At 34.2% G+C, this 16,061-nt stretch overlaps 1 protein-coding gene across 38 annotated transcripts in view; it reads left to right on the top strand.

Moving 5' to 3' along the window:
* RIMS2 (regulating synaptic membrane exocytosis 2) overlaps positions 1–16,061 on the top strand; it is a 596,440-nt gene that overhangs the window by 511,683 nt on the left and 68,696 nt on the right. For 16 of the 38 annotated variants that reach the window (XM_061171493.1, XM_061171500.1, XM_061171491.1 and 13 more), the window contains one exon: positions 628–869. The exons of the other annotated variants lie outside the window; for them this stretch is intronic. In XM_061171493.1, the coding sequence (XP_061027476.1) occupies positions 628–869 (242 nt within the window). The remainder of the gene's footprint in view (positions 1–627; positions 870–16,061) is intronic. 38 annotated transcript variants of the gene reach the window in all.

Raw genomic sequence — 16,061 nt, forward strand, 5'->3', positions numbered from 1 at the left:
AATCTTTTCTTCATTTTTGGAATATAAACATATCAATATATGAAAGTGTAAAGTGAAATAAATTATTTTTAATTCAAAACTAATGAAAACATCAATCCCTGTTAGAAAGTTTAACAACTATTAGAAAAATCTTATTAATACAATGAGAAAACTTAAAGAGCCACTCTTAGCAATAGGTGCTGTAATTTTTGCCATTTTTTGTAAAATTTCCCCACTCATCGAATTTCTCTGTGAAAGCTATAGTAAAGCAAATTCGAGAAGAATTCTTTGGAAACTTCTTTCATATGTTATATGGCTGCCTCAAAGTGTATTGCACTTGCAGGACAGCATATTCTCTTAAACGAGCCCACTGATTTTTCGCAAATATTTTTTTCCTGTGGCCATGCAAACCAGTGCCTTCTTTGAAAGCAGAAAGGAAATCATGTCTGATTTTGGATAGTTACGTTAAGGTTGGCCCTGAATAGTAAAACCCATTCAAGACCATGGTATTTGAAAATTTTTGAGTCCTAAAAATATGTCCCACTAATGATATAATTGAATTATACTCCAGATATTTCATCTAAAATACCTTTTCTGTCTTTTCCTTTTTACTCTTGTCCTCACTTTTAACGATCCATCGGCCTACAGTGTCTTTACATCCAAAATGCAAAGCAGACAAATGGACATCTCAGGGAAGAACATGACTAAAAGCACCAGCATCAGCGGAGACATGTGCTCGCTGGAGAAGAATGATGGCAGCCAGTCTGACACTGCAGTGGGCGCCTTGGGCACCAGCAGCAAAAAGCGGCGCTCTAGCATTGGGGCCAAAATGGTAGCTATTGTTGGTCTCTCCCGGAAAAGCCGCAGTGCTTCTCAGCTCAGCCAAACGGGTAGGCATTTTTATGTTACTTTTTTGACTTCCTAATTCAGTTGTGATTAATTAAAATACATCTTCTTTTCTCTTACTTATTTTGTCTCAGTAATGTGTAGATGATGACATGTTCCAGAAGGAAAGGGGCATTTTAAACTAGTTAACTTTTCCGAAAATATAACAATGACTTTGCTTTTCAGTGGTCAATGAACCTGCTTCTCAGTGAACCTTGGATCCTGTCCTTGAAATGCACTTAACGTCTTTTCTCCTCAGAGGGGAGTTAAGCTGTGGTCCCCCTGATTGTCAGTTGCTGGTCCTTTGTAAAGGTACTCTGATCTGTGAGATATTTGCTTTTCTTTAGGTTCCTCAAGTTGGAACCAGCCAAGTTAATTTCCATTCCCAGCAAGTTACCGTGATGAAGATGACACCACATATTTTGTGTGAATAATATACTTCATTTATTGCTGACAACCTAACTTCTTTTTCAGTTTGTAAGCAGCATTTACCAGTTGTATCAGTTTTCTCACTGCAGTTTTTATTTCCCTGTTAACACTTCAAGCAGCAATATTCTCCAGCGGCAGGGATGGAGGAATTTTCTGCTGACAGGGAAGATACTCAAAGCTTTGCTACTTTAAAATTCAGTCTCTAATCACATCTGCAAAAATAAATTAGATACCACACTCCTACTCAGAAAAGCCACTGTTAGTAATTAAGAAATTTGTGAGTCAAAGCAATGCCTTTTTTCAAATGGGTGTTGATAATTAAGCATTAAGTCCCTGGTATCTTGGAAATAATAGCGTATCTTCTACTTAACACACAAACAAAAGCATATAATATGGTGTTTCTTTTACAGCAAATAAATTATAGGCAAATGGATTAAATCTCATTTATGTCTGAATACTAGGGTTCTGGTACAGAGAAACCAGGGCATAAATCTACAGCACAAAAGAATTTAAGGATATGTTAATTCCTGGACCCGGCTAACCTTGGTTTTATAAACTGTAACAGTGATTCTGGAATTTGAGCCTTATATAATAGTATTACTTTGAAATAATTATTTGATGGCATTCCTTATATCCTGGTTGTAACTTACTATATTTAATGTGATTATGTTAGAGTAATTTTTCACTTGGTGTTTTAAAATGTTACTTTGCATTTTAATATAGAATTAGAAATTTAATTTATGGACATAGAGATCATATTTAAAGGATTTTTTAAATTGCTAACATTTATACATAATTAACTGTGTTGTGCTAAAATGATAGTTGTTGGCCTTTTGAAATTGAGAGGTTTTTTTCTCTCGCAGTTAGAACTTTATTTATTGCATTTTTCTCTTTAAAACTTACAAACATTTGTAAACCCAAAACTGCTCTAAAAAAATCAAGTCTATTAATCTAAAAAATGAAGAACCTAAAATAGACACTGATAAGACTACAAGTTTGAGAATATGTGGTGTTAAATGAAATAAATAATTCTATTCATTCAGGGGTTTGAGCACTTACTATGTGCCAGGCACATGGAGAACACAGATGAATAAGAAATCATTTATAACCTGAGTTGCTTATACTCTAGTAGAAGATAGATACTTAAACAGATTGCTTCAAGGTCCTATGTCAGTGGTAAAACTAGAATTACACAGAAAGTGTGCTGAGTGCTCAGAGGAGGATTGTTTGAACCAACCTAGAATTCCAGGAGTGAATACCTGGAGGAGATGTTGCCTGATCCAAGGCCTGAAAAAAGAGTGATTGCTAACCAGGTAAAGGACAATTAGAAAGGTGTTCCAGATAGAAACCATAATGACAAAGGAATGGAAGTATGACATATACAGGAATGATAGGAAATAGGTGTGATTTTAACAAAAAATTTTGGACTGAATGTGGCTAGAGGCAAGGTCGATAGGTCATGGAGAGTCTTATAGATCATATTAATTTGTAGGTGATAGGAAGTTTTAAAGGGTTTTCAGTAGAGAATTGATATGGTTAGATTTGCATAATATATATTTTGTAGGCCATTCAGGCTGCCATTTACTTATCTAACAAATATTTTTTGAGCATCTACCGTATGCTGTATTCTAAAGAAAACATGGACAAGACAAGAGATCCTTCTCTTGGAGCTTATATCTAGTGGAGCTGCAATAAAGAAGTAAACATAAGTCAGCATCTGGTAAAGAGGATTTTAGGATGAATTATCAGAGTACAATATTTCAGATAAGAGATAAGATCCTGAACTAAGTCAGTTGTCAGTTATAATAAAGATAGAGAGGGGTTGATAAATTCAGGGGATTGTTAACAAGCAAAATTAGTAGTCAGTCACCCGATTTATTGATGGGTCGGATGTGGGGAGGTGAAGGAGAGAAGATTCTAAGGTAATCCCCATATTTCTGGCTTGCATCCCTGGATGGATGGTTGTGGTGCTATTAATGGATATTGGAAGTATAAAAGAAGGAGTAGGTTGGGAGAAGGAGAGGTGTCAATTTAGGACACTTTGAATCTGAGATATCTATGGAACATCCAAGTAGAAATGTCTAGAACATATTTAAATAAACTCTTCTAAAGCTCGTGTCAGAACCAGAGACATAAATCTGGGAGTTATAACGTTTAGAGGTTGCTTGAAACCATGAACATGAGTGAGACTGCCCAAGAAGAACACTACAGATAAAAGAGCAGTAGGTGAAGACAGTACTCTGTGGAAGATTAACCTTTTAGAATTGGACAGAGGAACGGGAGCCAATGAAGACCAAGAAGAAATTATCATGAAGAAAGGACAAACACTATGAGAGAGTAGTGTCACAGAAGCTAAGAGTATAGAACGTTTGAAGAAGATGGTCAATATTTCTCAATGATCAATTTCATGTCTTCATAGTTTTGGCATTAATATCCCATATATCTTTCTTTGACAATATTTTTATTTAAAAATAGAGATCTGTTGATCATACACTAATTTGATTTTTATTGTCAAAAACACTGTGATGTTAGCAGATTTAAGAAATGTAGTTTAGTTCCTTGTTATACCATATAGCCCCTTCTTATGTATATAGCATAGCAGAAAATAACGTGTTCCTTTTTGTTGTTGTCTACATTTATATTCGGTAACATTATAATGGTTAAATTTTTTATCATTCTTAAAATGTGTAATTGCATTCCTACATACACACCGTATAGCTTTGACCTATATTGACAATAGAATTCAGAATATCTCTCACTTTAAAGCCGGAGATTAACTGTAGAATAGCCAACAGAGATTGTTTTGTAATTACTGGACTCCAAACTTTCAGTGGGTTTCTAAATTCTGTATTTCTGTGTATATGTCTCAAGTAAGGTTTTTATGTTTTCTTTTCTTAAAAATGCAGTGACAAGCTCTAACAGTGTTTAAAACTGAAATCTTCAAATTTAATACCTAAACTCTTTGATCATATGATAACATTATCTAAAACAATGAATGGATTTATGATGTTGGATCTTACAATAGATCCTTTGTTTTGATTTTTCTGGCCTTTGCATGGAGATCTGCATGTAATTAATTTATAGTTATCTTTTAATTAATGATATACCATAATATCTTCAACTTCTTAAAATGATACTCATCATTGTAAAAGTAAATATCATTTTACCAGTATGGATTTCAAGACCAGATAAAGACTGCTTACTTGACTTCTGAAGAGTAGAAAACTCAGCAAAATGGTATCTTTCTAAAGAATGTCAAAATTATTCTGGATTATGATTATGTATGATTATGTAGGATCACTAATCATACATACACAATAATTGGTGAAGGGGAAACCATTTATAAAGATATGTTGGTTAATACACATAGTAGCTAAGTCATGTCTCTCTTCTTTTCTCAGGCTATTTTGTATCCTTCTTTGACTGTTAAGTGGAAACTCACCATTTTTAAAGCTTAAATATATCTTGCTAAACATTACAACATTGTAGGAAGCACATAGGGTGAATAAGGAGACTTGGATGCTATTGCTTACTCTGGATTATATAAGATATCAAATATGGCCTCTTAAAGAAACCTGCCCAACATATCTGAGTCATAGAATATTCATCTGACAGTTGGATTTAACACCTACTGTCCTAACAGAGTTTTTATAAAGATAATACTTTAAATGTATAAGAAAATGCTTTCAGAACTTAAAAATCACTTTATAGATGTAAGCTATCAGTAGCAAATTCCGCTTCATGGGGAATCAGGAATTCTACTTTAAACATGTCGATTTTGAGATGCCCATGAGACGTCTAAGTACAGTCATTATATGGTTAGTTGGATATGCATCCATAGTAGGTCAAGGCTAAGCATGTAATTTGGGAGTAATCAGCAGGTAATATTTAAAGCCATGGCACTAGATAATATTACTTTGTGTAACTTGAATCAAGAAGAAAACTAAAGACAGAGCCCTGGTATACGCCAACATTTAGATATCAGGAAGAGAATCCATTAAAGGAAACTTAAGAGAGAGCAGCCATTAAAGAAAATGAAAATGAATATGGTATCTTGGAAACCAAAGGAAGAAAATATTTTACGAAAGATCATTATCTCTGTCAAGTGCTTCTGGTAGTTCAAATAAGATGAAGATTGGGAGTTGACCATTGGATTTTGCAAGATGGAGGAATTTGGTAAACCTTGACAAACCTTGCAATGGTGGACAAAGCCTGATTGGAGCAGGTTAACAAAAGTGGGAGGTGAAGTAGAGTCCGTGAGAATAATTTCAAGAATAAAAATTAGAACACCTAATACTTATTGAGCACTTTCATGTGCTAGGCACTGTTTTAAGCACTTTACATGTAAATCATTTAAATCATACAATGTTATGAAACAAGAATTAATTACTATTACCCTCATTTTATAGATGAGGGAATCAAAGTAGGCAGAAGGGGAGTAACTTCCCCAAGTTTACTTAACTAGTTAAGGGTCGAAGTTGGGATTTAAATCCATGCAGTATAGATCTGGAGACTTCATTCTTAATTATTCTGTTATAGTCTAGACCAGCACTGTCCAATAGAACTTTTAGCAGTGTTGGCATTGTTCTATATCTGCATTATCTAATACAATATGGTAGCCAACATGTGGCTACCATACAACCAACATGTGGCTATTGAGCACTTGAAATGTGGCTTGTGTGACTAACTGAATTTTTTATTTTTTTACATTTTTAATTTATATAATTTTAAGTAGGCACATATGATTAGTGACTACTGTGTGCAAATAAAAACAATTTCTAGGATTTTTGATAAAACGGGAAATAAAAAAATAGGACTATAGCTTGGAAGAAATAGATCAAAGAAGAGTTTTGGTTTTTTAATGAGAGGGGATACTTGTGGGAACAACTGAGTAGGTGAGAGAGCTTCGGATCCAGAGCTTAAGTAGAGATCAGCTGTTATAACCTGTGGCCACTCAGTAATCTCTGCTCTTTTCATCTTGTAGTAATTTCTAAGCTCACCCAGTACTTTATATTTCCTCTAATTATAACACTTAGTAACTGTAATCATTTATGTATTTGTCTATCTCTTGGCTAGACTGTTTTTTCTTATTTTGTACATCCTTCTCAGTGTCTGGTATAGGATCAAATATAGCGATCTCTGATGAAAGGCCCATGTACTCCTTTGGCGTTCATGATGAAGTTCTCTGGAGGATGGAATGAAAATGGTAGAACTTATTTTTCCTTTTAATCTAAAAGACAAAAAAGAAATTAAGCACTGCCATATTTAGTATATGGCTTCACCCTAGTTTTCACAGTTGGTCTGGATGTCAGTCAGGTGTTGCATGCCTTTCTGGAGGTGTTAGTTTCCTTAACCACAAGAAAATGGGCAAGAGGCTTACAAAGATTCCTGCAATGAAACTGGATTAAGTGTGATACTAATACTGCAACTACACAAAAAAGGTAGTGCTGAAACTTCTACTCCTAGTCAGGCTTTTCGTTAGCCACTGATGAAATAAACACAGTGACACTCTCAGATCTGACAAGAAGTCACTAAAAAATCCTAAGTTCTCAGGAAAATTAATAAAATGCAGATTTATATACACTATTATTAACAATGAACTTTACCCTACATTTATACTTTATATGATCTATGGTGTTTCGTTGTGAAGTTTCTTTTTCAGCTATGACATTATTAAAACTAAGTATGAGAAAACTGAATTTGGAAGCAGACCTTCGAGTTGCTCTATTTAGTAGCTAACATAATGCCAGCTGCAATAAAATATAAACCTTGAAAACTTAATACAAAACAAGTTCATTCATTGAGCAAATATCAGTCCAATGCAGTTATTCCCAGTGGGCCGGTGGCCTATGGCCATTCAGAGTTTGAGACTCTTTTCATCTCGTGGCTCTACCATCTTCTAGAGCCTTGGGGCCCTCTGTATTCAGCCAGCACATGGGAAGTTTTTATGGGCAAGATTTGGAAATTATGAAGTCACTTCTGCTTTTATTTCATTGGCTACAGCTCAGTCACAAGGCTGATGCTAGAAAATGGGAGGTTGGGAAATGTAGTCTAGGGAGTGCTCAGGAAAAAGAGGAAGCAGTTTTGTAAGCAAACCAATATTTTTAAAAACTATAATGTACATTACTTCAAACATTTTTCTTGAGAGCATAAAGTCTTATTTTACCATTTGAAATAATGATTTGCAAATATTTATTGCATTTTAATCTTTTAAAATATTTGTATGTATTTTATGTTTTCTAAAAGTAAATACATAATTTATAATTTTCTTTTTACTGAAATGGAGGTGGTCTCTCATTGTAGTTCAGATTTGTATTTCCCTAATGATCAGTGATATTGAGCATCTTTTCATGAGCTTATTGGCTGTTTGTGTATCTTCTTTGTAGAAATGTATATTTGAGTCCTTTGCCCATTTTCTTTTTTTTTAATTGAGGTATAACTGACATACAACATTATATTAGTTTCAGGTACACAACATGATGATTCAGTATTTGTATATGTTGTGAGATGATCACTACAATAAGTCTAGTTAACACCTATCACCTTATATAGTTACAGAATTTTTTTTCTTGGGATGAGAACTTTTAAGATCTACTCTCTTAACAATTTTCAAATATGCAATACAGTATTATTATTACAGCATTATTATTAGTCGCCATGCTGTACATTACATCCCCATGACTTGTTTATTTTGCAACTGGAAGTTTGTACCTTTTGACTCCCTTCACGCATTTTACCAATACCCCCACCTGGCCTCTGGCAACCACCAATCTGTTCCCTGTATCTATGAGCTTAGTGCTTTTTGGTTTTTTTTAAGATTCCATATATATATCAAACAGAATGATATTTGTCTTTCTCTGTCTGACTTATTTTACTTGTATAAGCCTGAAGGTCCATCCATGTTCTCACAGATGGCAAGATTTCATTCTTTTCTATGGTTGAATAGTGTGTGTGTGTGTGTGTGTGTGTGTGTGTGTGTGTGTGTGTGTATCACATTTTCTTTATCCATTCATCCATCAGTTGATACTTAGGTTGTTTCCCTATCTTGGCTATTATAAGTAATGCTGCAGTGAACATGGAGTACATATATCTTTTCAAGTTAGGGTTTTCATTTTCTTCAGATAAACACCCAGAAGTAGAATTGCTGGATTATATGGTAGCTCTACCTTTTAATTTTTTGAGCAACCTCCATACTGTTTTCTTTAGGTGCTGCACCAATTTACATTCCCACCAGCAGTGTACAAAGGTTTCCTTTCCTCCACATCCTCACCAACACTTGTTATTTCTTGTCTTTTTGATAATAGCCATTCTACTAGGTGTGAGGTGATATTCTCATTGTGGGTTTGATTTGCATTTCCCTGATAATTAGTGATGTTGAGCATGTTTTAATGTACCTGTTGGCCATCTGTATGTCCTTTTGAAAAAATGTCTATTTGGATCCTTTACCCATTTTTAAATTGAATTCTTTGGGTTTTTTACTACTAGTTCTCTGAGTTCTTTATGTATTTTGGATATTAACCCCTTATCAGATATATTATTTGCAAATATTTTCTCCCATTCAGTAGGTTGCTTTTTCATTTTGTTGACGGTTCCTCTGCTGTGCAGAAGCTTTTTAGTTTTATGTAGTCCCACTTGTTTATTTTTGCTTTTATTGCCTTTGCTTTTGGTGTCAAATTCAAAAAATCATTGCCAATATGGATGTCAAGGGGCTTACTATGTTTTCTTCTAAGAGTTTTATGGTTTCAGGTCTTACCTTCAAGTCTTTAATCCATTTTGAGTTAATTTTTGTGTATGGTGTAAGATAGTGGTCAGTTTCATTCTTTTGCATGTGGCTGTCCAGTTTTCCCAACACTATTTATTGAAGAGACTGTCCTTTCCCCATTGTATGTTCTTGGCTCCTTTGTTGTAAATTAATTGACAAAAATGCATGGGTTTGTTCCTTGGCTCTCTATTCTGTCCCATTGATCTATGTGTCTGTCTTTATGCCAATATTATACTATTTTGATTACTATTGCTTTGTAATATAATTTGAAGTCAGAGAGTGTGATGCCTCCAACTTTGTTCTTCTTTCTGAAGTTTGCTTTGGCTATTTGAAGGGCCTTTTGTGGTTCCATACAAATTTTAGGATTGTTTATTCTATTTCTGTGAAAAATGCCATTGGAATTTTGATAGAGATTACATTGAATCTGTAGATTGCTTTGGGTAGTATGGACATCTTAACAATATTAATTCTTCCAATCAATGAGCACAGAATATCTTTCCATCTATTTGTGTCTTCCTCAGTTTCTTTCACCAATGTCTAATAGTTTTCAATGCACAGGCCTTTAACCTCTTTTGTTAAATTTATTCCTAGGTAATTTATTCTTTTTGATGCAATTGTAAATGGGTTTGCTTTCTTAATTTTTCCTTCCTGATAGTTCATTATTAGTGTATAGAAACCCCATTTCTAATCAGACTGTTTATTTTTTTGTTGTTGTTGAGTTGAAAAATATTTTTTATGGCAGAAAAATATAAGCCTGTTTTTTAGATTCTTAAGGGTCATCTGTGTATTAATAACATTTTATATATAACTTATTTGAATTTGTCTGAATCCCATTGGACTTCAAATCCTTGATGGAAAGAACTGTATCTCATTCATTTTTGTATCTATGGTACCTAAGATGATAGTTGATATCTACTAAATACTCAATATTTTTTTGAATGAATGAATGAATGAACAATTCAGTGCATCTTTGTTCTAGACAAGAAAACTTAAAACTATATTCCTCCAGATGTTAAACTGCTACACTGAAGTTTTAAAAGCTATAAATGATCATATAAATATATGTCAAGTATTTCTTATTTCTCATCTCATATTCTAGTGTTTTGTTATTATTATTTATGGAAAGAATAATAGAGCTCTTGAAAGATATTGTTAAGGAAGTATCCACTTACATCTACAAATGCAAATTATCTTTCATTATCCCTTCTCAAGCATAAATATTACACTCTTAATCAAATTATTAAAAATTTGCTAATGGATTCTTATGGTATTTTAGTAATTTCCCTAAAGCACAGACATTACCATGCATTTATTCATCTCATTAAGTAAACATTTTTATCACTCTTTGCAAGGAAGGCATCTTAGTGGGTGCTATGGAAGACAAAACTTAACAAAATGGAGTCCCCACTCTCTCATAGCTGTTATACTCAATCTTAAAATCTACTAGAAGAAATGAGTTGTAGGCTTGAGTAAATATAAAGCAAGTTGGAACATGATGAGGACAAGCAAGAGGTACAAAGAATATTCTATAAGGAAGTGTAACACAATGGAGAAAAGAGATTTCAGAGTTTTAGATACTAGATCCCATCTCTGCTACATGGGCATGTTACTTAACCTCTCTAAACCTCCATTCTCAGCTGTATAAATAATGGAATCTATCTTCCTACCTCATGAGGTTGTTATGCACACTTATGAAAGCACGTAAAACATTGTCCAACAAGTTCTCAATAAATGGTGGCTGTGACCCTTAATATTACTAACATTAGTTTAGCTGTTATTGTTAATATTATTATTATTATATTATCATTAGTGTAGCAGTGGAAATGATTACTTTCAATACTGACGCAAAGGTAACAGTTGATCTGAGCCTTAAATTTTAAATGTTGTTTAAACTTGTGAAGATGCTGGGAATAGGCATGGATATTTCAGACATGGGCAATATTAGACCCAGAGACACGGAAATGCAGTTTTTGTATGAGCAGAGCAAAGAGTAGTTGACGCTTAGTGGGAGATGACACGAGCAATATAGGTTGGGGCAAGATTACAAAAAACTTAATGTCAGGCCAAATAGTTCAAACCATAGAGTTGGCAGTAGGGAGCTATTGCAGGATTTGGAGCAGGGTCATGACAATCAGAGCTGGAAAGATTTTGTCAATAAAGACTTGAGATCAAAAATAAGAGACAGTTTTATTAGTTTAGAGCAGAGATGATGCAGACCTAATCAATGGCGTATTAGTTTTCTATTGCTGCCATAAGAAATTACCAACAACAAACTTAGTTACCTAAAACAGTGGAAATCTACCACTCTGTCCGAAGTCTAGGTGATCTTGGTTGGTTTCTCTTCTCTGTGTCTTACAAGACCAAAATCAAGGCGTCATCAGTATTGGGCTTTTATTTGAAGGCTCAAGAGAAGACTCTTTCTCTAAGTTCATTCAGGTTGTTGGCAGAATTCTGTTCCTTTCCTTCGTAGGACTAAGGTTTCCATTTTCTTTGACACATGACCCCCTTCATCTTCAAGCCGACAATGTCACATTGAATCTTTCTTGTGCTTCTAATCTCTCTGAGTACCCATTCTGCTGCATCTCTCCAGCCAGAGGAAGCTCTCTGCTTTTAAGGGCTCATGTAATTAGATTGGGCCCACTCAGATGATCCAGGATATCTCTCTGTTTTAAGCTCCTTAACCTTAATTACATCTGCAAAGTGCCTTTTGCAATATAATGTAACATATTTATAGATTCCAGAGACTAGTGCATGGACATCTTAAGGGACGATTCTGCCTATCACAAATGATGATAGTGGATAGAGATGGAAAAGTGGGGAGATTCAAGAAATATTGTAGATATATTTTTTTATTTATTATTTACATCCTGTATGCTTCCTGGGAGTCAATGCAAAATGGAAATAAAAGTTAACTTTCACAATTTACACTATCTGACCAAAGAACACATACCAGTTATTAAGCTTTTTTTCTAATATAAAATTAAGAAAATAACTTGTCAGTCATTAAAAAGACATAATTAGCAATAGCATGAGTTTGTTCATTTTAATTTTCACAACCTGAGATATATAATTAATCATCCTCATTTCACATATTAGAAGACTGAGACTTAGAATTTTCATGGTGGACAGATATACTCAAAGCTGGTACTCTTTATGTGACCCCACTGCTGCCAACAGAATGTTTTAATAATTAGTTCTTTTCATATCATTAAGAGGAAAAAAACGTTCTCTTCAAAATAAAAGTTTCTCAGGGAACTACTTTTAATTTAATGTAGGTTTTATTTAATGTAATTGGACATAATTTTAAGATGTAAATAGCCAGAGTATTAGATTGTACATCCTAGTTATCAGTAAAGGCCCAATAAATAACTAAACCATAATGAGTTTAATTGTAAGCTAAGCAGCACATATTAAAGAAAGGAAGTCTTTTAATTTTATTAAAATTAAGTGCTTTAAGGTTTTTGAGCACAGAGTACAAACAGAGTATAAAAATCTAATTTTAAGTTAAAGGCCATTTTTAATGAAATTCCCATATACTCTGAATAGGTATATGGAGCTACTAGATGCTTTTTATTTGATGAGTCCTTTTTCTGTTACCCACTAGGAAGACTTCCAAAGAGACAGTTGCAGGTATTTGCTGGAAATGTAATAAAGCCCTAGCTAAGCAGTGTACAGTTCTACTAGGAGTAATCATAATTTGTTTTCTCAACATATGGAAGAAGGTAGGAGTGTTGGCTCATTGTCCCCTTGGGCTTTGAAACCTCTTTGGTATCACAGACTTTATAGAATGAAAAACACTAAGACAGAATCTATCTTTCCTCTCTGATGCTGCTCTAAGTAGACAAATCCTTCTAACTTTTTATTGTATGACTTTTTTAAAAAACTGACATTCCTATCACTACCTTATAACATCTTAACATACTGTTTTTTAAAATTTATTTATTTATTTATTTTTGGTTGTATTAGGTCTTTGTAGCTGCACGTGGGCTTTCTCTAGTTGCAGCGAGCAGGAGCTACTCTTTGTTGTGGTGCACGGGCTTCTCATTGTGGTGGCTTCTCTTTGTTGAGGAGCATGGGCTCTAGGCACGTGGGCTTCAGTAGCTGTGGCACACGGGCTCAGTAGTTGTGGCTCGCAAGCTCTAGAGCACCGGCTCAGTAGTTGTGGCGCACGGGCTTAGTTGCTCCGCGGCATGTGGGATCTTCCCCGACCAGGGCTCAAACCTGTGTCCACTGCACAGGTTGGCAGGTGGACTCTTAACCACTTCGCCACCAGGGAAGTCCCCATATTGTTATTTAATAAATATTTATTGAAATTCTACTCTGTGGCAGACACCATGGTATATATTAACTGGGATCCTGTTCATATGGTATTTATGTTCCAGTGGGAAAGACAGGCCTTAACAAATAAATAAAGTAATAATTAGTCAAAATTACAAAGTTTGCCTTGATGGAAATGTACCACGTAGCATGAAAGCGTATCACAGGAGATGCTAACTTAGTCTGGCTCTTCTTTATATCCACCCCGGTTCTTGCCCATAGTCGGGTTTCAACAAATGCCTATTGAATGATATGCACTTACGTACAGTGCCCTTCTGTCTTTATGTATGGTTTATTCAACAATCTCCACATTTATGAATATGGTCCACAAAAATCTCCCTGTGGCATCTGTGTGTGTTTCTGTTAAAATCAGTTGAAAGCCAAATAACCTTTTGAAAAGGGATTTAAATTCAACTGTATAGGATCTGAATTTGTATACTATGTATATTCTGAGGGAGAGAGGCAATAGATACTAGTTTAACCTAGATATATGCTTGGTTGAAACAGTGAGAAAGTGGATCCAGTATAATTCTCTTATGCATTAAAGTTTGGTACTGACATGAGAATGTAATTTCTGTACCTTTTAGTCCGAAGAATGGTTTGGTTTTGTTTGGGTTTTTATTTTGTTCTAGTATGTGAGGAATCCATTGCTTTTTACTTGAAGCTTCATGATGGCTTACAAAATGAGATTGGGACAATAGCTAATAGTGAAGTATGAGATGAGGTGGGGGAATATACTGATGAGGAAATTGATGGTGAGGCAGCATGGAATGCAGAAGTAAGAAAAAATAGAAATGTGTAGAGACAGGGAAATAATTGCAGAAAACCACAGAGAACCTGCAGTGGGATGTGCTCATAACTGAGTCATTTCTACTTCAGCACCTTTCATCCAAACCCTCCTTTCTAAGGGAAAGATAGTAGCAAAATGTAGGAGAACAATGGCCACCAGCCTCCTCTTGTGTCTTCCTCCTTCCTGTGCCAGAGCTAATTTATCCTGAATTAGAGCTATCTGTGTCAAAGGGAAGATGTGCGACCAGAGGTTTCTTACTTCCTCTCAACCAGGCTGAATTCTTCTCTTAACCAGTCAGTTGTAAAATTATCTTTCAGGAAACGACAATTTGTTAGTTCTACTGCAATATGTTAAAATAGATTCCTTTAAAAAATACAAATGCTATCTAATAATCTGCGTTCATTTGACTTCTTTCATTTTGAAAGTTTTCCCCCCAAAATAAGGACATTAAAAATTATTTTGCACAAATGAAAATACCTGTGTTTTAGAAACAAAATGGTAAATGTACTGAACAATGAGAGAGATGGCATACCATATAACTAAATACCTATAACTCTATGTTTGAAAGTCCATTCCTTATTTCCAACTGAAATGGAAAACTGAAGTTTATTTCCTTCCTCAAGGAAGTATAATATTTCTTCTTCCAAATCACACAGCACATGCACAATTTTAAGCCTACTTAGGGTCCTCTCTTTGAATCATGTTCTAGAATTTAATCCAACTTACAATCAAATCGTTTTCTGTTTTATATTTTAAGTGATGAAGACCAAGTGGTTCACATTCTCTGTATAGTTGAATAATATTTCACATATTTAGATATGAATTAGCCTTCTTATTCTGAGTTACATAATCTCAACTTCAATAAAATTTCCTCACTGACTGCATAATGGACTATTCCTCTTTTTAATCCTTTCAATCATATTCAGTATTCCCTGGATGTGTATTTATTCTGCATTTATCTTAATGAGTAGAAACTTAAACTGGAAAATATTATACAAATATTATATAAACATAGTGATTTTTTCATGGAATATTTGTGTGTCAGTAAAATCTTATCATGGCTCTTTGCTTCATTTTGAATAAGAGAACTGTATGAGTTCATTTAGTTTTAATCTGCTTTATCTTTTTGGTCTTTTATGGTTGCTAATTCTTTCTTTATCTATTCTTGGTGTAATTTGATTTTTGTTCTTGTAAGAGTCCCCATTTACTTTCATTTTGTTTCCAAAGAGACATTTTAATATACTAAGGTCAGTTAAAATTCCATTGCATTTAACTATTGCTTAAAATTTTAAATAGACTATTAAACTAGCACTGAACTTTGACTTTTTAAAAGTATTACACATTTAAAATATTCAGTCAATATGATTAACTGTGTTTCTAATAAAGTAAGAGTGCTGTGCAGGTACTATGGACTACTAAAAATTTATACAAATTATACAAGGAGTATACAAATCACAGACACATCTTCAAAAAGCTTAAAATCTATTACAGAAGATGTGTTAGATAGCATTTCAGTAGCAGAAAATACTGTAAGATTTCAGAAAGATCACTTCTGACTGGAATGAAATTTTGGATGACTTCTTGGAAGGTTTACGATTTGAGCTAGAATTTGAAGATTAAGTAGCCAGAATTTTAAGATTAATGAAATGATATAGGAGTGCATGTCAAACACAGAAAACTTTAGTAGTATAAGTTTAGGAAAACATAGAGCATGCATCAGAGAAATATCAGTGATCTAATTTGACTCAAGTGTTGGTTTTCAAACTTTTTTCTAAGCAGTTGGAGCCCTTTTAATATTTGGAAGAGCCAGACAATATAATCTGTAAGGGTGTTCAGAGGGGAGTATGGCATGCTCAAGGAACTAAGCTATGTTCAGGGTGCCCAAAGCATAGAGTACAA

This window comes from Eubalaena glacialis, chromosome 17, assembly GCF_028564815.1.
Source record: "Eubalaena glacialis isolate mEubGla1 chromosome 17, mEubGla1.1.hap2.+ XY, whole genome shotgun sequence".
Lineage (NCBI taxonomy): Eukaryota > Metazoa > Chordata > Mammalia > Artiodactyla > Balaenidae > Eubalaena > Eubalaena glacialis.